The sequence below is a fragment of the Procambarus clarkii genome, chromosome 37 (assembly GCF_040958095.1).
Source record: "Procambarus clarkii isolate CNS0578487 chromosome 37, FALCON_Pclarkii_2.0, whole genome shotgun sequence".
NCBI lineage: Eukaryota > Metazoa > Arthropoda > Malacostraca > Decapoda > Cambaridae > Procambarus > Procambarus clarkii.
This window is the reverse complement of record NC_091186.1, coordinates 24,934,863-24,958,597: the sequence shown is the minus strand read 5'-3', so window position 1 is coordinate 24,958,597 and position 23,735 is coordinate 24,934,863. Positions and strand designations below refer to the sequence as shown.

Here is a 23,735-nt window from a genome sequence, read left to right as displayed (position 1 = left end):
GCTTCATGGCCCTTGAGCCATTTTCATATCCCGTGAAGACTAAATGTCTCCATGGGACAGGCATGGGTCATGCCTGTTCCACCACCCAGAAAAAATCTGTACTAAAATTTCTGCCCCATAATTCATAATACAATCCACAACCATTTGTAATTGTTAGGTATGATGAATAAATTGTGCATTATTAAATGTCTTATCTCCACGGCTTTCCTGGTGCCACCATAACAGGAAACTTTCTATATAAAAAAATATATATATACAGCATATATATATATATAATAATAATATTTGCCACGTGATTAACTCTAGGACACCTAAATTAATAAAAATCTCTTACCTTATTGTAGATTATTAAACGGCTTTGTCCTGCTGAACGTTGCACATCTTGCTGAATGTTCCAATTTTCAGGACTGGAAATCATGCTCTCTTATATCCTTTCAAGGCAGTTACCCCTCAATGAAATCCTTGGTGAATTTGATACCTTCGTCATGGCTTTAATGATTTTTTTATCTTTTTGGTATTCTGAATGTTACACAAGATTTTTGTTTGTATTATTCTGTGAGTGCTAAAACACTTATCCAGGCCTGACACCTTCTGTGACAATTACTTACTACCCTGGAAACACAAACCGTCTCTATTTTCCGCTTGTTACAACTTGTAATAAAGTTGTTACATCTTGGCTTAACGTGTTTATGACGTATTAGAACGTTGTTACAACTTGCTATATTGGTTGTTATAACTGGTTAGGAAGGTGTTAAAACTTGTTCGAACGTTGTAGCAACGTTCTAGTTTCGGTGTGTGTTTGGCGGGTAGTCCCTTACGGGTGGTGTTGGGAGGAATAAGGTCAATAACATGGATGGTGAGCATTTAAATGTATAAGGATAAATAAAAGTATCTTGCTGGATTAACAAGTGTTTCATAATTTGCAGTGAAACTTTAATAAAGTATTTATTAGTACATAAAATGCTTCAGCTGGCATAAATTGTAATCAAATATAAAATAATTTGTCTAATTTTATATTAGCTATAATACTTTGTGCATTAATTTATATAGGCTAAAATGTGATCCTGCACTGACTGAACATAAAATAATTATAAGATATGTTTCATATTTTAGCATTTATTCCATACTGTACTAAAGTGGACTCTCTCTCACCGAAGAATTAGGGATTGTATTTGTGGTAATACTTCCCTAATATCCTCATCAACGTTCTCCAGGTCACATATACGATTTGAACTGACATTGAGCTCTATTAGATTTGGAAGGCCCTTTAAAACCTTCAGCTGATCTAAATTGTCTATTTTGTTATTTGCCACAGAGAGTGTTTCAAGATTAGTCAAACTTGCTAATGGGGCAAGATTTTGAATCTGGTTATTATCCAAATTTAGAATCCTACATGCAACAAGATTTTGTAAAGGTGAAATTGATATAAGATCATTACAACTTAAATCAACACTAATAGTGCTGGCAAGGAGATGGCTCAAAGTAATTCTTGTGAGATGGCTGTTAGAAAGTTGGAACTTGCTACCAATCTCGGCAACAATCCTGTGATGCTGGAGTGCAGTCTCCATAGTCAGCTTGCTTTCTGAAAGAATATAAAAAATATTAGCACTGCAGTTGCAAAATCACAATGCACTAAAGTGGATGCTACTGAATTCAGCCCACTGTTAATCTAAAATATTTAATGAATAACACACACACAAACAACAGGTTGCAATAAAGAAGAAAATCAATTAAGAAGAAAAAAAAAATATTAAGCAGAACAAATAAATTTATTAGAAGAAAATTAAAAGTGCGAGATCTAGCCAAAAGGCGGAAGAGGTGAAAAGATAGTGGTAAGTAGTGAAATGATGTGATAAAGAAACCAGTATACTGTACACTATTTCTAAAGACATTTAGGCATTATTGTACACAAACATAAGGACTGCAATAAAGTGCAACTCTTTGGTAAAGAGGGGCAAATGACTACCTTATAAAATTCTCTCAGTATTATCATTTTTAACATTTCTTTTTTAAGTTGTGGATGGAATTGGCTTCAAAAACCTCTTCCATCAGTGCACTTCACTTTCCTACCGCCCATACAGGGTACGAGAACTTCCCTACATCTTTTCAACTTGATCACATATCTAACTTCCACCGCTGCCCCATTTTTCTACCTCATTTTAATCTAAGTAGGCTATCTTTATCCACTTTATCTATTCCACTCAAGATCTTGTTCAACGTTATTGTCTCCCCTCCGTGTCTTCTCTCTTTTAAGGTTGAGAGGCTGAATTCTCTCAATCTGACCTCATAGCTGAGGCCTCTCAATTCTGGCACTACCTCTCAAGATCATCTCAAGATAACCTAGTTGCAAACTTCTGAATTTTCTAAAGTTTATGAGTATGCTTCATATGGTGTGGGTTCTATGCTGGAGCTGTATACTCAAGTAATGTTCTCATATAGAGAATTTGTATGCACTTTAAAGCCTCCTTTTGTAGATACTGTACATATTATTGTCCAAAAATTGTTATATTTGCTAACTTACCAAATGCTGCTGATGTTATGTTCATATGAGCTAATGATGTTAGTGGTGGAATTATGTCTACCCTCTTTTTTTTTTTATCTAATGGCTTCTTGCAACTGTCTTGGTACTGTCTTTAAGGTGTAGTTAAATACAGGTCTCCTGTATCCCTTACCCATTTTTCACTGCTTTGCATTTATTTGGATTGAATTCCGACAATCATTTACCTCAGCAAAGTCATTTACATAACTTAAAAATAGCAATAGTCCTGGGACAGTCAAGGCACCTTATTACTACCAGGTGACAGCCCAGGTCATCTAAAGCTCCAGCCAGCCTGCTTCCTTTCTCGTAAGCTGCCTGAAATGAACCCCTTCGCCTCATGGGAAAGAAAGGAACAGGCTGGGAATGTGGAATTACCCAGGGATCACCAGAGAAAGGCAACTAATTATATTTACCTAGTATATTAAATTATTCAAATACAAAAGAGAAGGACGTGCCTACTCTCTAACACATTTGCCTCCAGAACTATAAGACAGACCGCAAGAGCTTTCATAGTGCCCACTAAATTTGCATCAATGTCATGGTAGATATTAATCCCAAGGGACAAGGAAACCAAATCCAAACTTACTTGAACAAAAAGATAATTATTACAATGATGAAATTAAAACAAAAATCAATATTTGTGTGCACTTACTCATATCTAAATAATATTTGCTGCGTAATGGGTCAAGCTCCTGCAACTGAGAAAGGTAACTATGGATCTTCTTTTGATGTGTGTGGGAGTCTAGAGCCCACATGACATCAACCAGAGTAAGCAGCACCCCTGAAAACAAGGTCAGCTTAGGAGAACAGGCAAAATAGATACATTTACATTTTTACAAATGATACTGAAGGCGGCACCAATAGGCTAGCATATCTCAAGACACAGCCAGGCTGGTGAAATGATCAAAGAAGCAGTAATTGTAAGACACTAGTAAGTGCTGGGGCATAATGATTTCAGTAAATGTAATGAGTATGGGCTGGGGCAAGGAACACGGGGGTGAAGAAAAGAGCACGGGGGTGGGGAAAAGAGCACGGGGGGTGGGAAAAAGAGCACGGGGGTGGGAAAAAGAGCACAGGGGTGGGGAAAAAGAGCACAGATTGGGGTGCTATGTTTGTTGGTTTTGCAGAGTGCATAGGGGATGTGGTAGTTAGGTTGCGTTTATGTCTGTATGCCTGTGTTTTTATTAAGTTTTAGTGGTGGTATTTATATTAGTTACAGTGGTTGTGTTTGTTTGGTCGAGATATTAATTTTTGTGGCTGTGTTTGTTGTAGTGATTGTTATTGTAGTGGAGAATTGTATTGTGGTATTTTTAGTAGCTACACGTATATACTGGGAATGGTTGTCGTTGGAGTGGTATATTTGTAGTGGTCTCTTTTATAGTTTTTAGTTCGTAGTTATATAGGGGTATGGCCAGTCATCACCAGCTGTTTATATTGACAGTTTTATACAGTAACTGGTAACAATTGTGACAAAATACAATGATTAATATGATATAAAAGGTGGTGGTGGACGATGACAATGTTGGGTTGACTGAAGTGGAGATTATGGTGATGAGGTAACCTCAGTAGACTGCCTTTTACATATACTCTAATGTACCTAATGCCATGGCAGAGTTTTAAGCTTCTGAGCCATCCATTACTGTATAAACACTGCTCAATCTGCACATTTTGGCTGGCAGGAATGCCCAATGACTAACAGAGAACTGGATAAAACAATGACCAAACCCCAGGTAGCCAGATCTGAAGAGAACAGTGCCAAGGGAGGTGTTCTGAATATCTACAAGTCAAATTTACAATCAGACATTATCACCAGCCTGAAGCAAGTTAATATGATTCCTTTTCAGAGTCCAGTCTGACATGTGAAATCCTACCTAAAACCTTCTTTTAGTTTGGCTCCAAGAGAAGAACACACAAGCACATTTCACCGAGGAAGAGGATCTAGGTGAAGTTAGTGCTAAGTTTAATCAAAAGCATAGTACAGTACTCACATTTGTTACCAGGGTCTAATTCATCCAGGGTGACACAATTTTCCTTTACTTCTTCAAGTGTTGATCGTGTAGTGTCGGACAATTCCTCCCCACATGCCTCCAATGCTGTAACCCATTCTATTGCCTGGGTTGGCCCAACATCTACAGATATTGACTTTTTCATTGAGGAACTGATGTTCATTATGACAGTGTGTGCCTCTTCTAAAGAAAGTTGCAATTTTGCCACCTGAAAAATTAAAATAATAGGTTCAGATGTTTCTAATGGTTGGAATGGTAATGTCACAATGTTGAAAGTACTCTTACAGGTATACAGTTCACTCCTAAATTTACATGGTCATAATCTATGTGAGAATAATTAAAATAATTTGTGGGAAAAGTTAAAATCTACACAAGTTTGTATGATGATGTGTCAAACATGAAATTAAAACAAGTCACAGTTTTTATTTTAAATATGCTATAAATGGGTGTGAGAGAGTTCTCTCAGTTTCCATCACTGCCAAGTAGCATGTTGCAGAGATCCTGCATGTGCATGAAAGTTGGGAAATTAACCCTATGTGTGCCCACAGTGCACAGGTCAAGTGCACAAAGGCTATCTCCCTTTATTACTGGACTAAAACCTAGCTTATCTGGTCTCTAGTGAGAGCCCATTATACAAGCAGCATTATGATGCTGCAAGGGTTATTATATGTCAAGTCCATAAAAGATTGAGGGCATGCAATATTTCCACATAGAAGAGAGCACTGGATCACCATCATAAGAGCTAATGGGTGTGCAAAACTGTCCCTGGCAGTATGGAGGAGATTAACAGGTCAGGTCACCGCAGAGGCCGACTTAAGATAATGTGACAGCCACGACATCACCAGCCCACGTAACCTCTGATAAACCTATGCTTGGTATGTCCAGTAGGCTTACATGAAGCCTAACAGATGATTGCTGATTAACTACCCTTAGAGAGAAGGGCTGAAACAAACTAGTGTGTCCTTCCTGCCTCAAGCCGTTATTCCAGCCTAGGATAGCCATTATAATAGACGTATTTCCGCTAGGGGCCACTAACTAAACCACATTGTCGAAATCCTTGGCTGTCAAGTTATTACGGCATTACTGTTTCATCAATAATACCTGCAAGCGGTTGAAATTCCTAAGTGTGAATATTTTCATTGAACCAAGTGAATTGACTGTAAAATCAGATATCATGAAGGGCTGCATCCAGTTGCAACAGGACTGCAAGAAGCATGCCCCCTAGATTGCAAGATATCTAATCTGTAGAGTAAAAGACACAGTAAGGTGTCAAGTGAGCACTATATATAAACCCACAGTGTAGCAATAGAACATAAGTCTGAAGGAAGAATGAAAGACTATTTCCCACATTTTCTCATTCGAACCAGTGAAAGCTGCCATGTGTGAACCAATGCAAGTTGAACCATGTGTGATACAGCCAGAGTTGACAGCCACGCTGGTGACCCCGTCCTGTAGTCACGACAGGCTGCAGTCTACCGTACTTGTAGCATAGCCCAATAGAGTATGTTAGCCTTTGTACCATATCTATACTACAAATGAGAACAGCTCTTCTGGGATAGCCAACTTTATGGTAGTCCAACCTGAATTGACCCTATTTGTATCCACGTGCACCTTAAGTGAGCAAATTATCTTGCGTGTACACTTTAGCCAAGAAATAACCACATTTTCACTTTGTATCAGGTACACAAGTGAAGTGGGTGGCAGACAGTAACCTAAAATGCCATCTGGTGGTGGCTTGGTGAGCTAAGGCAATGGTTGTTTATCCAATGGCAATTATTGTTAGATTTCATTAATTTTATTTTAAAAGCAGTACAGTGTTTTGCTTTGTTTCATGTATGCTTTTTTTTGGGGGGTTGATTGATTTCTGATATCTATGTTTCTCTCACTTTTATAAGTGAATTAATATTTTGGTTTGTAGTAGGCTGCATAAGTCTCAATGACAAGCTTTATAGAATTAGGAGGGGCTGTGGTACTCGGTGCCTAATCTCCTGTGAAATACTGGAGGAGTCAGCCCAGAAAATATTAACCATTTGGCAGAGAAATAAAAAAAAAATTAAGATTTAACAATTTATCCGTTATGGTTACTTTACACAAATGAAGGTATTTTATTAGTAGCCTATATGAGCTGCTGAACTATCTATTGATGGAGCGAGTAACGCACAGCATCGCTCCTGTGCCAGGTAAGTCCACTACGGCTCACACCATAGCCCGTGCTACTTGCCCCGCTCCTGTGCCAGGTAAGTTACGGGCTCACCATAGCCCGTGCTACATAGAACTTTGTTCCGAGTAGCTGAATCTATAACAACAACAACATCTAATGATGGGAGATGTTGGACTATCCCTTACTAACCTAGGAACCGTAAACAATTCCATCATACATTAAAACTCTTTCAGAGCAGCCCTTGCAGGTATGACTTTTCACAGATATAATGCACGAGAGCATACCATGTCAAACAAAATTCTACGTAACATTTCACTGTGACTCACCCAAACACTGGAAAATTGTTCACAGATCGGCGAATACCATAACAAATTTTCATCAGACTCGGAACCATCCACACGAACAAGAGGTACTTCTGTCCGTGGCACAGGTTGTGAGAAAACACAAATAAGTTGGCCAGTATCACCTTTATTTCGTACGTAACCAACCTGTAGCATTCTGAAAAATAAATACATTTTAGTGCATGTCTTATTTCTTTGTATTCTCATATCTTGAAGCTCACATTTAAACAATACGGGACAGTCTAGTCTCAAAATCTAAAATGCTTGGGACATGGGCATTTTGGAGAACCAGAATGCCCTCCTTGTTGCTAGCTGCACTGAGATAGCTCCACACTTAGGTGAGAGTTCAAGTTACTTAGGTTACTATTTGAGTACACTATTTTCATATGAACCCTTGCCAGTCATTAAAAGCCTACCAGAAACCAGAGGCCAAAACCTAGCTCCCCCCTCCTCAAAGAGTGCAGAAAGCAGGTAATATATGATCACCCTTCAACACGAAATCAAGCCCTCGGGGTGTGAAGCAAAATAAACTACAGTCAAGTAAGTAGTAATTTTGTAAAATTTTGTAAAACATTGTAATTTTGTAAAATTTTGTAAAACAAAACACAGCAAACTATTCACTCGTAGTTAGGTCACACCTCACCAAGTTATTACTGTCTACCACCAGGTCGTAGCACCACTGGAGTTGCTGGCTCCCATGTCAATAAACCCAGTCACTCACATTTTGTCAGGTACTGCAGACTGCTCCACTGAGTTTCAACTTCATTGAGTCCCAGATTTTTTCCTGGATAAGTGTTGGCCTTCCTTTTGACTTTGTCCTGTGTGGGGGTCCATTTGCTTATTTAACATTCCAAGGTTTAGTATTTGGATCACATGGGTTTGTTTACAATCCTAACTTGTTGTGTGGACTTTGGCTACAGTTCATCTTGAGCTGCAAGTGTTTAGGGCTGCTCTTCCCTAAATGCACGCTGATGTTGCCCCTTCACTGACAGTTATGTACTTTCCTGGCATGTTCAGAAGTTTATCCCCAAGAGGGTATCATCCCAAGGAGGTCGTCTCGTCCTGAGGCATCATTCGTGGTGTCCGGTTGTGGATGCCTGTTGTATCTGCGCTATGCCAGGGCTGCTTTGGGTGCCATGTCATTTGTTGATCCAGGCCATTCTCCTCTACGGGTTAAATCTTCAGACCTCCTCCACCCCTGGTGGGTCACATTTTATCTTTCTCTGTGGTTTGTTAGCTATCACCTTTTGGCCCTCTAGAAACCCAGAGTTGGTTGTAATGAGTAAGTAAGTAATTATCAAAAGAAGGCACCAAACCGGGAAGGCTATGTAGCACCATCAAATACGCAAAATAATCAGAGGGCGCTAAATATCACCAAGGATGCCAATACGAGAACAAAAACGCATAAGGCGAACGATATCAAAAGTATCCGAGTCACCAAGAATTCTATCGAGGGACAGGTGACCGCGAGGGGCGGTCGGAAAGCAAGACACACGCTCGTCCTGGAAGTCAGGACATTCAAGAAGGACATGCACGACCGTAAGAGGGACAATGCAACTAGGACAATAAGGAGCAGGGCGGCGCTCCATCAAGTGACCATGGGTTAAGCGAGTATGGCCAATACGCAACCTCGCCAGAGCTGTTTCCCACCGCCGGTTACGGTGGAAGGAGGACGGCCACGAGGAAACACAACATTTAAGAGTACGTAGCTTGTTACCAGTAACAGACAACCAAGAAGCCTGCCAACGGGTAAGGACTGAGGAATGGATAACCGGGTAAAAGTCGGAATACGGAATGCCTTTACGAGAGATGGGACAAGAGCGGACAGCTTCCTTAGCGGCAGCATCCGCACGCTCATTTAAAGACACGCCAATATGGCTGGGAACCCAACAAAACTCAACCGACTTAAATTTACTGTGAACGAGAAACAGCCAATGCTGGATCTCGACAACTACCGGATGAACTGGATTAAAGCACCCGAGAGCCATGAGGGCACTACGAGAGTCAACAACAACCACAAAGGAAGACTGACAACGAGAAAGTAGGAGACGAAGAGCATAGAGAATAGCATAAAGTTCCGCTGTAAAGATGCTAGTCTCCGGAGGCAAGCGACACATATAAGTGCGATCAGGAAAAACAACAGAGTAGCCAACACCGTCCGCTGACTTAGACCCATCGGTGAAGACAGAAACGGAGCGGGAGTGAGAAGAAAAGTGCTCGAGGAAAAGGCGTTTTAGAACTGTAGGAGGGGTAAAAGCTTTAGTGATACGAGTCAAGGATGTACAAAACCGCGGAAGAGGGACCCTCCACGGGGGCAAAGAAGGAACAACACGAGGAGAAACATCAGAAATACGAACGGAAAGAGAATCCTGTAGGCGAGATAACCGGACAGAAAGAGGGAGGTGGTGAAGAGGAACAGGAACCGCAGGAGGGGTAAAAGTTAAAGCACGACAGAGGCGAGAGGAAGGATGTTGCAAGGACCGCGCAAGATAGCGAAGACAGTAGCGATCACGGCGGTCCTGGAGAGACAGGAAGCCAGTGTCAACATACAAGCTAAGGACGGGAGTCGAACGAAAGGCACCAGAACTGAGGCGCAACCCAGTATGGTGCAAAGCATCAAGACGGCGAAGAGTAGAAGGAGAAGCAGACGAGTAAGCAGGGCAACCATAATCGAGCTTAGACAGGACGAGAGAGGAATGTAAAGCAAGGAGAGTGCGCCTATCTGCCCCCCAAGAAGTATGGGACAAGACCCGAAGGAGGGTAAGGGACTTAGAGCACTCAACACGGAGGTAAGAGATATGGGGAGACCAAGACAAACGAGTGTCAAGGAATAACCCCAAAAGCTTCGCGGAATCTTTGTATTCAAGGGGATGACCATAAAGTGACAAAGAGGGACGAAGAACAACCCGTTTCCGCGTAAAAGTCATGGCACAAGTCTTAGAAGTAGAGAACTTGAAGCCATGACCTGTGGCCCAAGACGACACGGCATCAACCGCAAGTTGAAGCCGGCGTTGAAGGAGAGGCGAATCATCACCCTGACAACAAAGGGTAAGATCATCGACATAGAGAGCGGAGAAGACACCAGAAGGAAGAGAGGAAAGAAGACCATTGAGGGCAACCAGAAAAAAGAGTAGTGCTCAGAACACTACCCTGGGGCACACCTTCGTATTGCTGAAAAGAGGGAGAGAGAGCGGTACCAAGGCGCACCCGAAAGGAACGACGAGAGAGGAAGCTGCGGAGAAAGAGAGGGAGATGACCACGAAGGCCAAAAGAATGAAGTTGAGATAGGATATGATAACGCCAAGTGGTGTCGTAAGCCTTTTCTAGGTCAAAAAGGACGGCAACAACGGAGGTCTTCGCAGCAAAAGCAGTACGAATATAGACCTCCAAGTTCACCAGGACATCTGTCGTGCTGCGGCACTTGCGGAAACCAAATTGAGAAGGGGAGAGGAGGTGATGGTGTTCCAGGAACCACATCAGACGAACGTTAACCATACGTTCAAAGAGTTTGCAGACACAACTTGTGAGAGCAATAGGGCGAAAGTCCTTAGGGGAAGTACCCAGAGACCCCGGTTTGCGAACAGGGAGGACAACGGCATCGAGCCAGTCCTCAGGGACTGACGACGACTCCCAGATCCGATTATACAGACTCAGTAAATACTGAGACATGCTCAGAGGGAGATGGCGAAGCATCTCATAATGAATACCATCGGAGCCCGCCGCCGTAGAACCGCAGAGGGCCAGGGCAGAACGAAGTTCAGAGAGAGAGAAGGGATCATTATAGGGAAGCTGAAGATGAGTGCAGAAATCTAAAGGACGAGACTCAAGGACAGGTTTACGAAGAAGGAAAGATTGGGGAAGATGAAGACCAGAGCTAACAGAAGAAAAGTGGGAACCCAGTTCGGAAGCGACCTGCAACGGGTCCGCCACAAGAGTATCATGGAGGTGAAGGACCGGTGAAACATCGGGAACGAACTTACCCGCTATCTTGCGGATACGCTTCCAGATCTGGGCCAGAGGGGTTTCGGACGTAATTGTCGAGACATAAGATGCCCAACATGCACGTTTAGCCGTACGGATGGCCCTACGGGCCACCGCACTCGCTTTCCGAAAGAAAAGAAAAGAATCGGTCGTCTGCCTACGGCGGTGCTTCTTCCAGGCTGCACGCTTACAGCGGACAGCCCGAGCACAGTCCGCATTCCACCAGGGAACGCACTTCCGTGGACCCCAAGAGGAAGAGCGAGGAATAGAGCGGAGGGCAGCGTCGAAGACAGTGTCATGAAAAAGGAGGAGAGCGCGAGAGAGGGGCAGAAGGGAGAGGTCAGAGAGAGTAGCACTGAGGGAAAATAGGGTCCAGTCCGCCTTAGCAAACTGCCACCTAGGGAAAGAGAGGGAAGGGCGAAAAGAGAAAAAGGAAACAAGGATGGGGAAATGATCACTTCCATGGAGGTCATCAAGAACCTGCCACGTGAAATCTAAGTAAAGAGAAGAAGAGCAGAGAGAAAGATCAAGACAAGAAAGGGTGCGAGTTCGAGAGTCCAAATGAGTGGGCTCACCAGAATTCAGAAGAGACAGGGAAGAAGAGAGGAGAAACGGCTCAAGGAGGCGACCCCGGGTATTCGTCAGAACGTCACCCCAAAGAGAATGACGACAATTGAAGTCACCCAGCAGGAGCACAGGCTCCGGCAAGGAGTCTAGGAGGTGTTTCAAATCAGGAAGAGAGAGCGGGACACTCGGGGGGAGATAAATGGAACAAACTGTGTACCATTTCCCCACAAAGATACGAGCAGCAGAACAATGGAGAGGCGAAGGAAAAAGTAAAGGAACAAAGGGAACATCAGCCCAAATCAAGAGAGCAGAAGAATTAGAAGCCCCAGCAATGGCTGGGGGGGGGGAGAGAAAGGAATAGCCACGAAAACGACCAGGACGAGCACCAAGCATCGGCTCCTGGAGACAGACACAAAGGGGCGAAAACCGCGAAACCAGAAGTTGGAGTTCGAGGAAATTGGCGTAATAACCTCGAACGTTCCATTAAAGAATGGACAACGACGAGAAGAGAAAGGACAAAAACAGAGAACAAGGAAGAAACAAAGGCGAAAGACCAACAGAGCACGTTAAAGAATATCAGGGTCGGGATCAGGGTCAGCAAAGTCAGGGTTAGGGGGCATGGGTAAACTGAGCAAAGACGGAGGGAAGGAAACGGGAGAACAGATCAGAGGTGGGCGGGCAGGGTCCGGAGGAGGAGGAGGAGGAGGAGGAGGAGACAACGGAGAGGAGCAGTCAAGGACAGCAGCAGGAAGAGGGGGAGTAGAAAGAGAGGAGCGCACCCCAGCAAGAGCAGCAACCGAAACGGAAGCAGGGGCCAAAGAAACCTCCATAGCAGGAACAGGGGGCGCAAGCACTGAAACGGGAGGGGAAGGAGCAACAGAGCCAGAAGGAGGAGCTGAGGAAGAAAGCGAAGCCTTCTTACCCGCTGGGGAAGAGGAAGGAGAGGAGCCAGGCTTACGCTTCTGACTTAAAGAGACCGGTGTCCCAGCAACTACGTACCGGGCAACGGATTCTAGTGTCTCAACAGGAGAAGCCGAACGAGAGCACACACGACGGCCGTTAGGAGAGCGATGGACATCCGCCCGCACCGACAGGCGGCGGGGAGAGCCGATAGATGGAGGAAGAGGATGGGAAGGAGGATCGGAGGGGGACGAGGAAGAAGACACAGAAGACACGACAGACCGGGTAGAAGGAAGGGGAACCCCAGACAGAGGACCAGGAGGAGGATCCTTCGGGAGAGAACCCAAAGGGACAGAGGAGGGGGCAGTGGGCGCATCAGGGTCCAAGGCCTGGAAACGGTTGTGAGTCTGAGGAAGGCGGGAAGGACGAGGAGAGGAAGAGCGCAACACGCGAGCATAAGAGATATTAGCATAAGGCGGGAGCCGGCGAACCTGGCGCCTCGCCTCAGGAAAAAATAAACGCTCCCGGTGCTTCAAGTTGAGGACGGCTGCCTCAAGCTTGTAATGGACACACGCACGGGAGAAGGTAGGATGGGCCTCACCGCAGTTGAGGCAACGAGCCTGGGGAGAAGCGCACTCCGACTTAGAGTGACCTTCGCCACCACACAAAGGACAGAGAGAGACAGTCCCGGAGCAGCGGAGGGCACCATGCCCAAACCTCCAGCACTTGTTGCAGAGCCGAGGAGAAGGAATGTACTCCTGGACAGAGCACCTGGCACCAGCAAGAATGACAGAGGGTGGAAGGGTCCTACCATCAAAGGTTATCTTCACAACCCGGAGGGGTTGACGGCGACTACCACGAGGGGGACGAGTAAACGTGTCCACCTGGAGAATAGAATGGCCCTGGGCAGCGAGGATATGTCGAATATCGTCGTGGCAGTCGCGTAGGTCCCGAACACCGGTCGCAACATGGGGCGGGAGCAAAATAGTGCCAACACTGGCATTCAACTGAACGTTCTTCGAGACCCGAACGGGGGTCTCGCCAAGGCAGGATAAGGCAGCCAAGCGGGAAGCAGCATCCTGAGAAGGAGCAGCAACGACACGTGTACCGAGACGAGTGGGGTTGAAAGTAATGGAGGCATCCACGGAATCAATGAGATGTCGATGGAGGGAGAAATCGTCAGGAGGCGCAGAATCAAGAGGGAGGAGATCAAAATATTTGGCCCACGAAGCGGGACCAAACAAGGCTTGATAGGTAGCAGAACTGGAAGGAATCGAGCGAGGGCGGCCGTGACGAAGACGGCGGTGAGAACCCCCAGAGAGAGAGGGGTTAAAAGGCGCAGTAGTTACAACTAGAGAAGGAGCCACGCCAGGGGACGAGGTAGTCACCACTGGGGGCTTGGGGCTCGACCCAACCACAGAGGAGGGAGGGGAGCCAGAGGAAGGAGTCAGAGAGGCCAAAGGAGGAGCAAGGTCGGGGCCCAATGCAGCGGAGGCTACAGAGCCCGGTCTTCCAATACGGACCGACTCGGGGGCTTGGTCGCCCACCCCACGAGCCTGAGAAGGTAAACCAGAAGAAGCCGAAGCAGGGGTAATCATCTTGACGAAAGAAAGAATTCACTCACGAATGTGCCCCCACACCCACCATGGAGCCACAATTAGAGGCAGGACACCCAACAAGAAGCTATCGCCGATCTTGTCGGGGCCTCCTAGGGGTGCGTCGCGAGTATACGCCCCACAAACGCCACCTTAAGAAACCGACAGTCCGTCGAGATCGGGTTCAGTGACGAAGTGGGGATTGACAATAAAAGGTTCCCCTCGCTCTCGACGTCGGGTACTGCAGTTCTACGGGTGCATGAGTATGCCTCCTCAAGCACCCGGGCGTCAAAATAGAAGAAGTCCAAGGGAAGAACCAGAACGAGCAAAAGGTCGGTAGGAAACGGCAAGCAGATAGGAGAAGAGGGGGGAGAAAAACGAAACAGAAGGAAAAGGAAAAGATGCCCAGCAGAATTGGAGAGGACGGCAGCAGGAGCACAAGGCTAGAAAAGGACAGAGGACTGTCCCAAGGAGCATCACACTCCGGCAGCCGCCCACTAAGCCCCCACACGGCGACAACGAGCTGAGCGGGGAGGGGGTTGGTTGTAATGAAATGTCCCTTTTTGGAGGGAAAGGGCCTTGGTGGCTCCCTGGACCCTGCCTGGTGCATCAGCGGGCATTTGTTTGACTCTTGACTAAGGGTTTGTTGACATGGGAGCCAGCATTCTAGTGGTAACCAGGGGATGTGTGACCTAATTACTAAGTGGATTGTTTGCTATGTTATTTCACTTTGTTTACTCACTCTTGACCATGCTGCTATTTTGCTTTGCTTCTTTCTGGGGGCATGATATCTTTCTGAGGATGATCATGTATCACTGGAGAACCATGCAAGAATGATCATTTTTTTTTTTAACAAGTCTGGCTGAACTGGTCTGAACATCACAACCTCCAATACTGTCATGATGTTGGTAGACTTACTATTATGTACAAGCCCAATATTCTCAATTTTCGACACCTGACCCATCTATGTGGGCAACAGTAGTTGAAACACACAACACAAGGCACTCTGCCATCAACAACCTCATACTGAAAATGCCTTTCTCAAGAACTTTACTTCAACAACCATTCATTCCGAGACTGACTCATCTGGAACTTGTTCACTCAACAGACTGATAAGTGGGATATCAAGTCAAATGATCACATGAAAGCTGTGGCACACAGCTTGCTTCTGGCTCACCATTTTCTTATACGATTGTTAATTATCATTAAAGCTAGTTTATAAGCAATGGATTCAAATAATAATCTCATGAAATAAATGAGTCTCTGGGGGGAGGGAGGGCAGATTCCAGATGAGCTGATGTAGGATAACAGCTCGTATTTACAGTTTTGCTAGGAACCTCAATGAACCCTAGTCTTAGTTTAAAAAATTAAGGGATGGAGTAAAAAAAAAAAATATTTTCTTCAAAACCTCACCTTGGGGTTTTTTCTTGCCTGTTGACAAGCCACTGCAAGAAAAACCAAGGACTTTGGTCCGAGGGATCAGTGAATACAGCTTCAACTACCGTTTTCAGTTCCTGAGGAAACAGATTTAAGTATAGTTAATAAATAGGCCATGCTAAAGTTGAGAAAACTTTCATAAATAAATAAAATTAAATAATATACACATACATATTGTGCATTCATTATTGTTACCCCTTTTATAGAGTGGTAAAACTGGGTAGCAGTGAGTGCTCTGAGGCTCCATCAAAGGACCTCTACTGTTAACTACATACATCAAAATACATCAAACTTCACAGAATGGTTGACTCTTCACCTCACAGATAAACCCTGTTAGCCAAGTTGTCACCTCTCCATATGGGTTTTTACATTTTATGATGAAACAAAAGTGAATCAGTATCCCATAGTGAGCCATCTATCCTTATCACAAACACAATTTTGTATACATTGCAAATAAGTCAAACTTTTTATAACTAATTATATTCTTAACTAAATAATATAAACCCTAACAGCTATTTAAGGTGAAAAGGACTAAAGTATGACTCATTAGGGCAGAATAATGGCATGCAGGCAAATTCACCATAATACAAGCTTGTACAGTATACAAATCATAACACTGGATTCATGATAGACAAATTTAGTTTTGATACAGGAAAGCATTGGTTTGCCAATAGAGGTATAGGTAAGTGGTGCAAGCAATCGAGGCCTAACCCAGGCCTAACAAGAACTCTCAGCCCGGATTTAGATAAGACTTGGATTGAAAACAACACTACAAAATGCCAACACATTCTGTGTCTAGTAGGTATACTTCATTTTGACTAGACACCTGTTTATTTGATATACAGTAATGTAATATATTTAACACACGCAGTACTTTAATAATGTAGAGTATTTTTCTGTATATGGTACACCCTGGTAATGTATCAAGCTGTGTATATAATGCTATTAAAATCAAACTATTCCAAAAGATCTTAAATCAAAAGAAAGCAGGTGATGGTAGTGTTTTCATCCTGGGGCCTGACAGCCGAGTGGACAGCGTTTGGAATTCGTAATCCCAAGGTTCCAGGTTCGATTCCCGGTGGAGGCAGAAACAAATGGGAAGTTTCTTTCACCCTGATGCACCTGTTCACCTAGCAGTAAATAGGCACCTGGTAGTTAGACACCTTCTACGGGCTGCTTCCTGGGGGTGTGCAACAAAAAGAAGGCCTGGATGAAGACCAGGTCGCGGGGACGCTAAGCCCCGAAATTATCTCAAGATGACCTCAAGAAGATAGATCCACCAAGTTGAGAGGTGGCATCTCTAAATACTGATACTAGTATAATCATGGGCCAGTCTGTCATGCGTGTGCCCGAGGAGTCCAGGGATGCGGGTTAAATCCCATCACATGGCCTCAATATTTTCTCTGATATATCACATCCTTCTGACGTCATTGTGCATGATTAATATTCTAATAATATTAAATATACTGTATTACAGTGCTTACAAATTTAGAAGATGAAACAAAAATGTCAAAGTTAAAAATGTTACCTTGATAAGTGCATTTTCTGATATTGGATGAGGAGTGTTTGGTGGAGGAGGGTAAACCTGTGGCAGAAGCTTGGAACGATAATGCCAGGCAGAATAATTGCTCAAGTTGTGCTCTATCAAGTGTTGGGAAACCTTCAGCTCATCTTCTGGTTGTTGATCACTTCCTGCTACCACAAATCGACGGTAATCCCAGCAATGAACTGAAATATATAATGCAGATGTTCATGGTCTGTTTTCACCATTTCTTCACCAAAATAATCTGCATCTAGATTGACGCAGATGATAATACCTGATGATTGTTTACATGAACTATACGTTATTTATTTCAAGATACAGAATATTTCATAGTGTTCCTACCAAGAGCGTACACAATTAGGCAGCTGCCGCATGCCTCTCCTCAATTCACAAACTCTGTATAAATGATAAAGTAATGCTTACAATTTCTTTCATCTGCTTTGAGATACTTGTCACAAAGTGCTATTTCAGCAGCCCATGGCGGCGAGGGAAAGTTTTCCATCACCCAGCAGCGGTGGTGCCATGCCCCATAACTTTTGTGGTTTTTCATTAAGCAATTTTCTACCAATGTCATTTCCCCTTTAAGAAGTTTCTCCCATAGTTCTTGGTCATCTCTGAAAACATTGCCATCATTATATTTAATGTTTAATTGTTTATTAAAGAGAACATACAGTAAAGCAGGCTCCAAGTTTTGAATGGGGATGCATTCATTGAGAGCACATGAATAACCCAATGTTATTTGGTCAATGATCTTTTGGAGAAAAAATAGATTGCATTTCAAATTAAGGGATTTTGTATTAAAAAAACACATATATACTGTGCATACAGTTCTGCAAAATTTAGTCTTACTGATAATACTGTAAAAAAAAAACATTTACAGTTTTACACAAGTGCTGTATGTCTAATTTAAGACTTAACTTTTGTTTAACCAACAAAAACAGAAGCAAATACCCAAACTGAATTTTGGGCAGTCAGACAAACATAATATTCTCAATTCCTATGGCAAGCATATCTTACATTACAAATTTTATTTTGATCATTATTTAAAATCAAAATACCCATCCCCCCCTGTCACAAATCCAAGGAAGAAACATACCCTGAGCCAAAGAAGAGTATTATAGGAGACAAAAAAAAAAAAGTGTGACTATTTGGGACAAACTATGTACATAATTTTTAAACATTTTCCAACAAAAATTAAAATAATGATTTTTTATCACGTACAATATAATTTTTATGTAATGCAATGCTTAGTGAACAAGCTCATGTTGCCAAGGTTAAAATCAAAGAAATAAATCTAACAAAAACATCTAGTTCCAATGATCTTTAAAATGGTTCTCAAATCTTTTACCTAGGAAATACATGACTTAATAGTAATAATGATCCTACTTACACAACCATATGCAGGTCTTAGACGTTTTAAGCAAAAACGTGCATAAGCTTTCTTCAATATCACTCGGTTACAAAAAATTGAAAATAAAAAAAATCCCTTTGGGGAATTTCTATTAAATGAAATGAATTTTTTTATTCAGGAAAAGTACATACTGTACATAGATGAAGACTTACAAACAATGTTGGATTTATAGATAGAGCTAGTACATACAATACCTAAAGCCACAAATACACATAGCGTTTCATGCAAGCCATTAATAATAATAGTTACGGCACTAACCCCTTCATGGCCAAGAGAATCTCCCTTCGAAAGTTCCAAAGGGTTGCAGCATCTGGGTTGGCTGCTACAAGTTGAGCAGTTATCTTTAGTCCTTCTTCATCATGTATTCCAGATTTTCTCTGAAATATATAATTACCATGATCACCCAAAGCTGATATAATTATCTATTTAATTAAATTCATGATAGTATATACAATATAGTACTGTATACAGTATGGTATGCAGTATATACCAAATAGTATACAGTATACAAGCATATTTAGGCCCTCTGTAATTGACAGCTTTGGACAAATGAATTTGGCCTATAAAGTATAGCATTTTTGCTTTATTATACCATCAGTACATAAGTCATAAAAATATTACTGTATCTTGAACATAAGTCTAGTGATAATGTTGGAATCAAAGATGGCATTTCAAGGCAAAACTTCCTGAAATTTCCTTCTATACAAAAAGATTGAACTGTACCTTTGCAAAAGCTTTTGTAAGACCTGCAAGATATAATTTCTTCTTTTCTGCTCGCTCTTTCTGTTTCTCTGCTGCTTGTTCAGCTGTTGTCTTTATTTTCAGCCGTCCGTGCTATAAAGAAAAAGATAAACAAAAATGTGAACATTTAATTTATAATGGATATTATAATTTACTTTTATGAAGAAGGAAAACACTGTGTAGAACAATTAATACTGTGCAATTTAATCTTTTCACTACAGTTCTGTACCTCAGTTTTGTCCTTTGCCATCTTGGGTTAAAACAGGACTACACACAACAAAAATTATTGAATTTCTAGTGAGAAAAACTGCAGAAAAAATAATACTACAGTACATACTATATGGTAAAAGAATGTACAACACTTAAGATAAATGTTGATATAAAACTGAAAAAGGTAACACGTTTAGTCAATAAACCCCTAACAATGCACGATATAGCATCACAGATAAATATGCACCACCACACACCCACCACTTCATAAGAATAAGTGTATGGTACTGCTGCTCATGAATTGTTATATGCATTACATACAAATACCAGTACATTACATTATCACCATTTTTACAAACTGCTGCTGATGTTTATCCAATCCTAGAATTGGATCATTCTTAGCATCCTTTACCATAGTCAATGGGCTGTCCAAACTTGCTCCCTACATCTTGAGGTTATGTTGAGATGATTTCGGGGCTTTAGTGTCCCCGCGGCCCGGTCCTCGACCAGACCTCGACCCCCAGGAAGCAGCCCGTGACAGCTGACTAACACCCAGGTACCTATTTACTGCTAGGTAACAGGGGCATAGGGTGAAAGAAACTTGGCCCATTTGTTTCTGCCTCGTGCAGGAATCGAACCCGCGCCGCAGAATTACGAGTCCGCGCTATCCACCAGGCTACGAGGCCCCCCTACATCCTCACAATGTGCACCCACCTTCTTCCCAAGGGAAGCTAACTATCAAGAGAAAGTGCCAAGCCATTGCAACAATATAGCACTGGGAAGGGCTTAGGATAAGGATTTGGGATGGGACAGGGGAAAAGAATGGTGCCCAACCACTTGTGGATGGCGATGTGCATGAAGCGAGACCGTCCCTTCACCGTCCAGCCCAAGTGGTTGGACACCTTCTTCCCAAACTTTCCCTTCCATCCAAAACAATTTACTGGAATACTCATTTATCAATCATCATCAATTTGTTTCAACATGCCCAAACCATTTCAGTCTGGGTGCCCTCAACTGTGTGCTGTCTTGACTTTACGTGTCACACACGTCTATGACAATCATTCCATAGTCTACCTCTTCTTTTAACACGTCACAACAAGCTTCATAAATTGGCCATTTATACAGCTAAAACTTAAACATATATAAACTATTTAATTCTATTCATAAAGTGATTAATTATTTACATGAAATTACCCACTGGCCACCATTTCTAGTGGCCTCAACAGGGACAGAAAGCTGGCAACTTGTCAAAGGTTCCCTCAATACTGTCAGCCACCCTGGTCTGCCTGTGTCAGCCCCCCTGGTCTGCCTGTGTCAGCCCCCCTGGTCTGCCTGTGTCAGCCCCCCTGGTCTGCCTGTGTCAGCCCCCCTGGTCTGCCTGTGTCAGCCCCCCTGGTCTGCCTGTGTCAGCCCCCCTGGTCTGCCTGTGTCAGCCCCCCTGGCCAGTCCGTGTCAGCCCCCCTGGCCTGCCCGTGTCAGCCCCCCTGGCCTGCCCGTGTCAGCCCCCCTGGCCTGCCCGTGTCAGCCCCCCTGGCCTGCCCGTGCCAGCCCCCCTGGCCTGCCCGTGTCAGCCCCCCTGGCCTGCCCGTGTCAGCCCCCCCTGGCCTGCCCGTGTCAGCCCCCCCTGGCCTGCCCGTGCCAGCCCCCCTGGCCTGCCCGTGCCAGCCCCCCTGGCCTGCACGTGTCAGCCCCCCCTGGCCTGCCCGTGTCAGCCCCCCCTGGCCTGCCCGTGTCAGCCCCCCTGGCCTGACCCGTGTCAGCCCCCCTGGCCTGCCCGTGTCAGCCCCCCTGGCCTGCCCGTGTCAGCCCCCCCTGGCCTGCCCGTGTCAGCCCCCCCTGGCCTGCCCGTGCCAGCCCCCCTGGCCTGCCCGTGCCAGCCCCCCTGGCCTGCCCGTGTCAGCCCCCCCTGGCCTGCCCGTGTCAGCCCCCCCTGGCCTGCCTGTGTCAGCCCCCCTGGCCAGTCCGTGTCAGCCCCCCCTGGCCTGCCTGTGTCAGCCCCCCTGGCCAGTCCGTGTCAGCCCCCCTGGCCTGCCCGTGTCAGCCCCCACTGGCCCCCCATGCCAGCCCCCCTGGCCCCCCGTGTCAGAACAACGCCCGGGTCATGAACGGCCCATAACACTGCGTCATACGTGGCATAACAAAAAAACCTTTCAATATATGACCACGTACATACGCTTCATAACACAAGCAGCTTCTTCCATACATAGGCAAGACTTTAACAGGCGTGAGAGTTACCATTGTGCTAAAAGAGAGGCAGGTGGAGGCAGGAGAGGCAGAAGGGCGTGCACACACCTCCGCGGCTCACACAACACTGATTGCCAGATCCAAATTACTGAAAGTATTTAATTATTAATTTATTTACTTACATATTTATATGCAAGAAGGTAAATTGGGGGTTAATAGAGGACACAGAAATTAAGTTGATTTTACATTCTTGTCAAGCCACTAGCACGCATAGCGTTTCGGGAAAGTAGCGAACTGACGGTCTAAATGTAGCGAATTTGTAATAAGAGTAGACCAATTTTTTGTTTAGTGACTGGTACGGGTTTCAAAGTAATATATTTTGATATATAGAGTACACTACATGATGTTAATTGTTTTATTAATATTATTTCTGCACGCACGCACACACCCAATATATATATATATATATATATATATATATATATATATATATATATATATATATATATATATATATATATATATATATATATTAGTTTATATCAACCATACACAACCCAAAGCCTAAGTGACACCCTTGGAGCCCGACCAGTTGTGTAACCGGAGCCCAACCAGTTGTGTAACAGGAGCCCGACCAGTTGTGTAACCGGAGCATGATCAGTTATTTAACTAGAGACCAACCAGTTGTGTAACCAGACCCCGACCAGTTTTGTAACCGCAAGCCTAGCAAGTCATCTCATCCAATCCCCACCAAGCTAAACAAACAGCCCCAGAGCCCAATCAATCTATTCCTAGCTGGACCAAACAAAAATCTCCTTAGCCCTACCTAAAACCCTCCACTTGCCCTAGAAACTAACTATGGAGCTATTGCAAACAAAGACTTGACAAAAAGTACAAAAAAAGGTACCCAGATTTCCACCAAATATATAATTATAGAGCCCTAGCAAACAAACCTGGAGCACTAGTACACAAACAACCCCTGGAGCACAACTATGTACAAACCGAAGCCTGATCATGCACAACCCGAAGTCCAAGTGACATCCCCGGAGCCCGACTAGTTGTGTAACCGAAGCCCGACCAGTTGTGTAACCGGAGCCCGACCAGTTGTGAAACCGGAGCCCGACCAGTTGTGAAACTGCAAGCCTAGCAAGCAAAAATCTCATCCAACTCTTACCAAGCCAAATAAACAGCTCCTAGAGCCCAACCAAACTCCCTCCCTAGCTCTACCAAATGAACCCTTCCTAGCTTAGCCCTACCTAACAACTGACCCCCCCCCCCCCTTGCCTTAACAACTAACTTCGGAGTCAAAGCAAAGAAACAACTGAGCCCTATATAAAAAATGAATCCTGTAACTCTTGTAAAAATATAACAATTAAACCGTAGAAAACAAAGATGCACTCAGCCATAGCAAAGAAACAACCATGATGATCTAGCAAAGAAACACGAGGCACCAGCACACAATCCCTGACGCACAACCATGCACGAACCAAAGCCGATCATGCACAACCCGAAGCTCAAGTGACACCCCCGGAGCCCGACCAGTTAAGTAACCGGAGCCCGACCAGTTATGTAACCGGAGCCCGACCAGTTATTTAACCGGAGCCCGACCAGTTGTGTAACCGGAGCTCGACCAGTTGTGTAACCGGAGCCTGATCAGTTGTGTAACCGCAAGCCTAGCAAGTATACATTTCCATCCAACTCCCACCAAGCTAAACAAATAACCCCAGAGCTCAACCAAACTACATTCCTAGCTCAACCAAACAAACACTTCCACAAACCGCAAGCCTAGCATGAACGAACCAAACAAACAATTCAAAACAAACATGAAAGAAACAACATCTGGATCACAACCATATATGAACCGAAGCCTGATCATGCACAACCTGAAGCCCAAGTGACACCCCCGGAGCCCGACCAGTTATTTAACCGGAGCCCGACCAGTTGTGTAACCGGAACCCGACCAGTTGTGTAACCGGACCCCGACCAGTTGTGTAACCGCAAGCCTAGCAGGTATACACCTCATCCAACCCCCACCAAGCTAAACAAACAGTCCCAGAGCCCAATCAAACTTCATTCCTAACTCGACCAAACAAAAATCTTCTTAACCCTACCTAAAAAC

The 23,735-nt window shown here is 44.1% G+C and overlaps 1 protein-coding gene across 1 annotated transcript; it reads right to left on the bottom strand.

Moving 5' to 3' along the window:
- Nucleotides 1-893: 893 nt before the first annotated feature.
- RabGGTa (Rab geranylgeranyltransferase subunit alpha) lies at nucleotides 894-21,782 on the bottom strand. Its single transcript, XM_045754639.2, has 10 exons — nucleotides 21,668-21,782; nucleotides 19,205-19,315; nucleotides 18,740-18,858; nucleotides 17,494-17,684; nucleotides 17,056-17,255; nucleotides 15,504-15,604; nucleotides 7,033-7,204; nucleotides 4,528-4,753; nucleotides 3,192-3,320; nucleotides 894-1,582 (listed from the first exon to the last, which is right to left on the bottom strand). The coding sequence occupies exons 1-10, from the start codon at nucleotides 21,668-21,670 to the stop codon at nucleotides 1,149-1,151; spliced, it is 1,686 nt and encodes a 561-aa protein (XP_045610595.1). The 5' UTR covers nucleotides 21,671-21,782; the 3' UTR covers nucleotides 894-1,148.
- Nucleotides 21,783-23,735: the final 1,953 nt, after the last annotated feature.

Excerpts from the sequence above, each read along its gene's own strand:
- RabGGTa (XM_045754639.2), bottom strand. Across the intron at positions 17,685-18,739 it reads ATTCTCTTGGCCATGAAGGG|AGATGACCAAGAACTATGGG; the intron begins GTTAGTGCCGTA and ends CAATGTTTTCAG. Across the intron at positions 15,605-17,055 it reads CAGAAAATGCACTTATCAAG|GAACTGAAAACGGTAGTTGA; the intron begins GTAACATTTTTA and ends CTGTTTCCTCAG.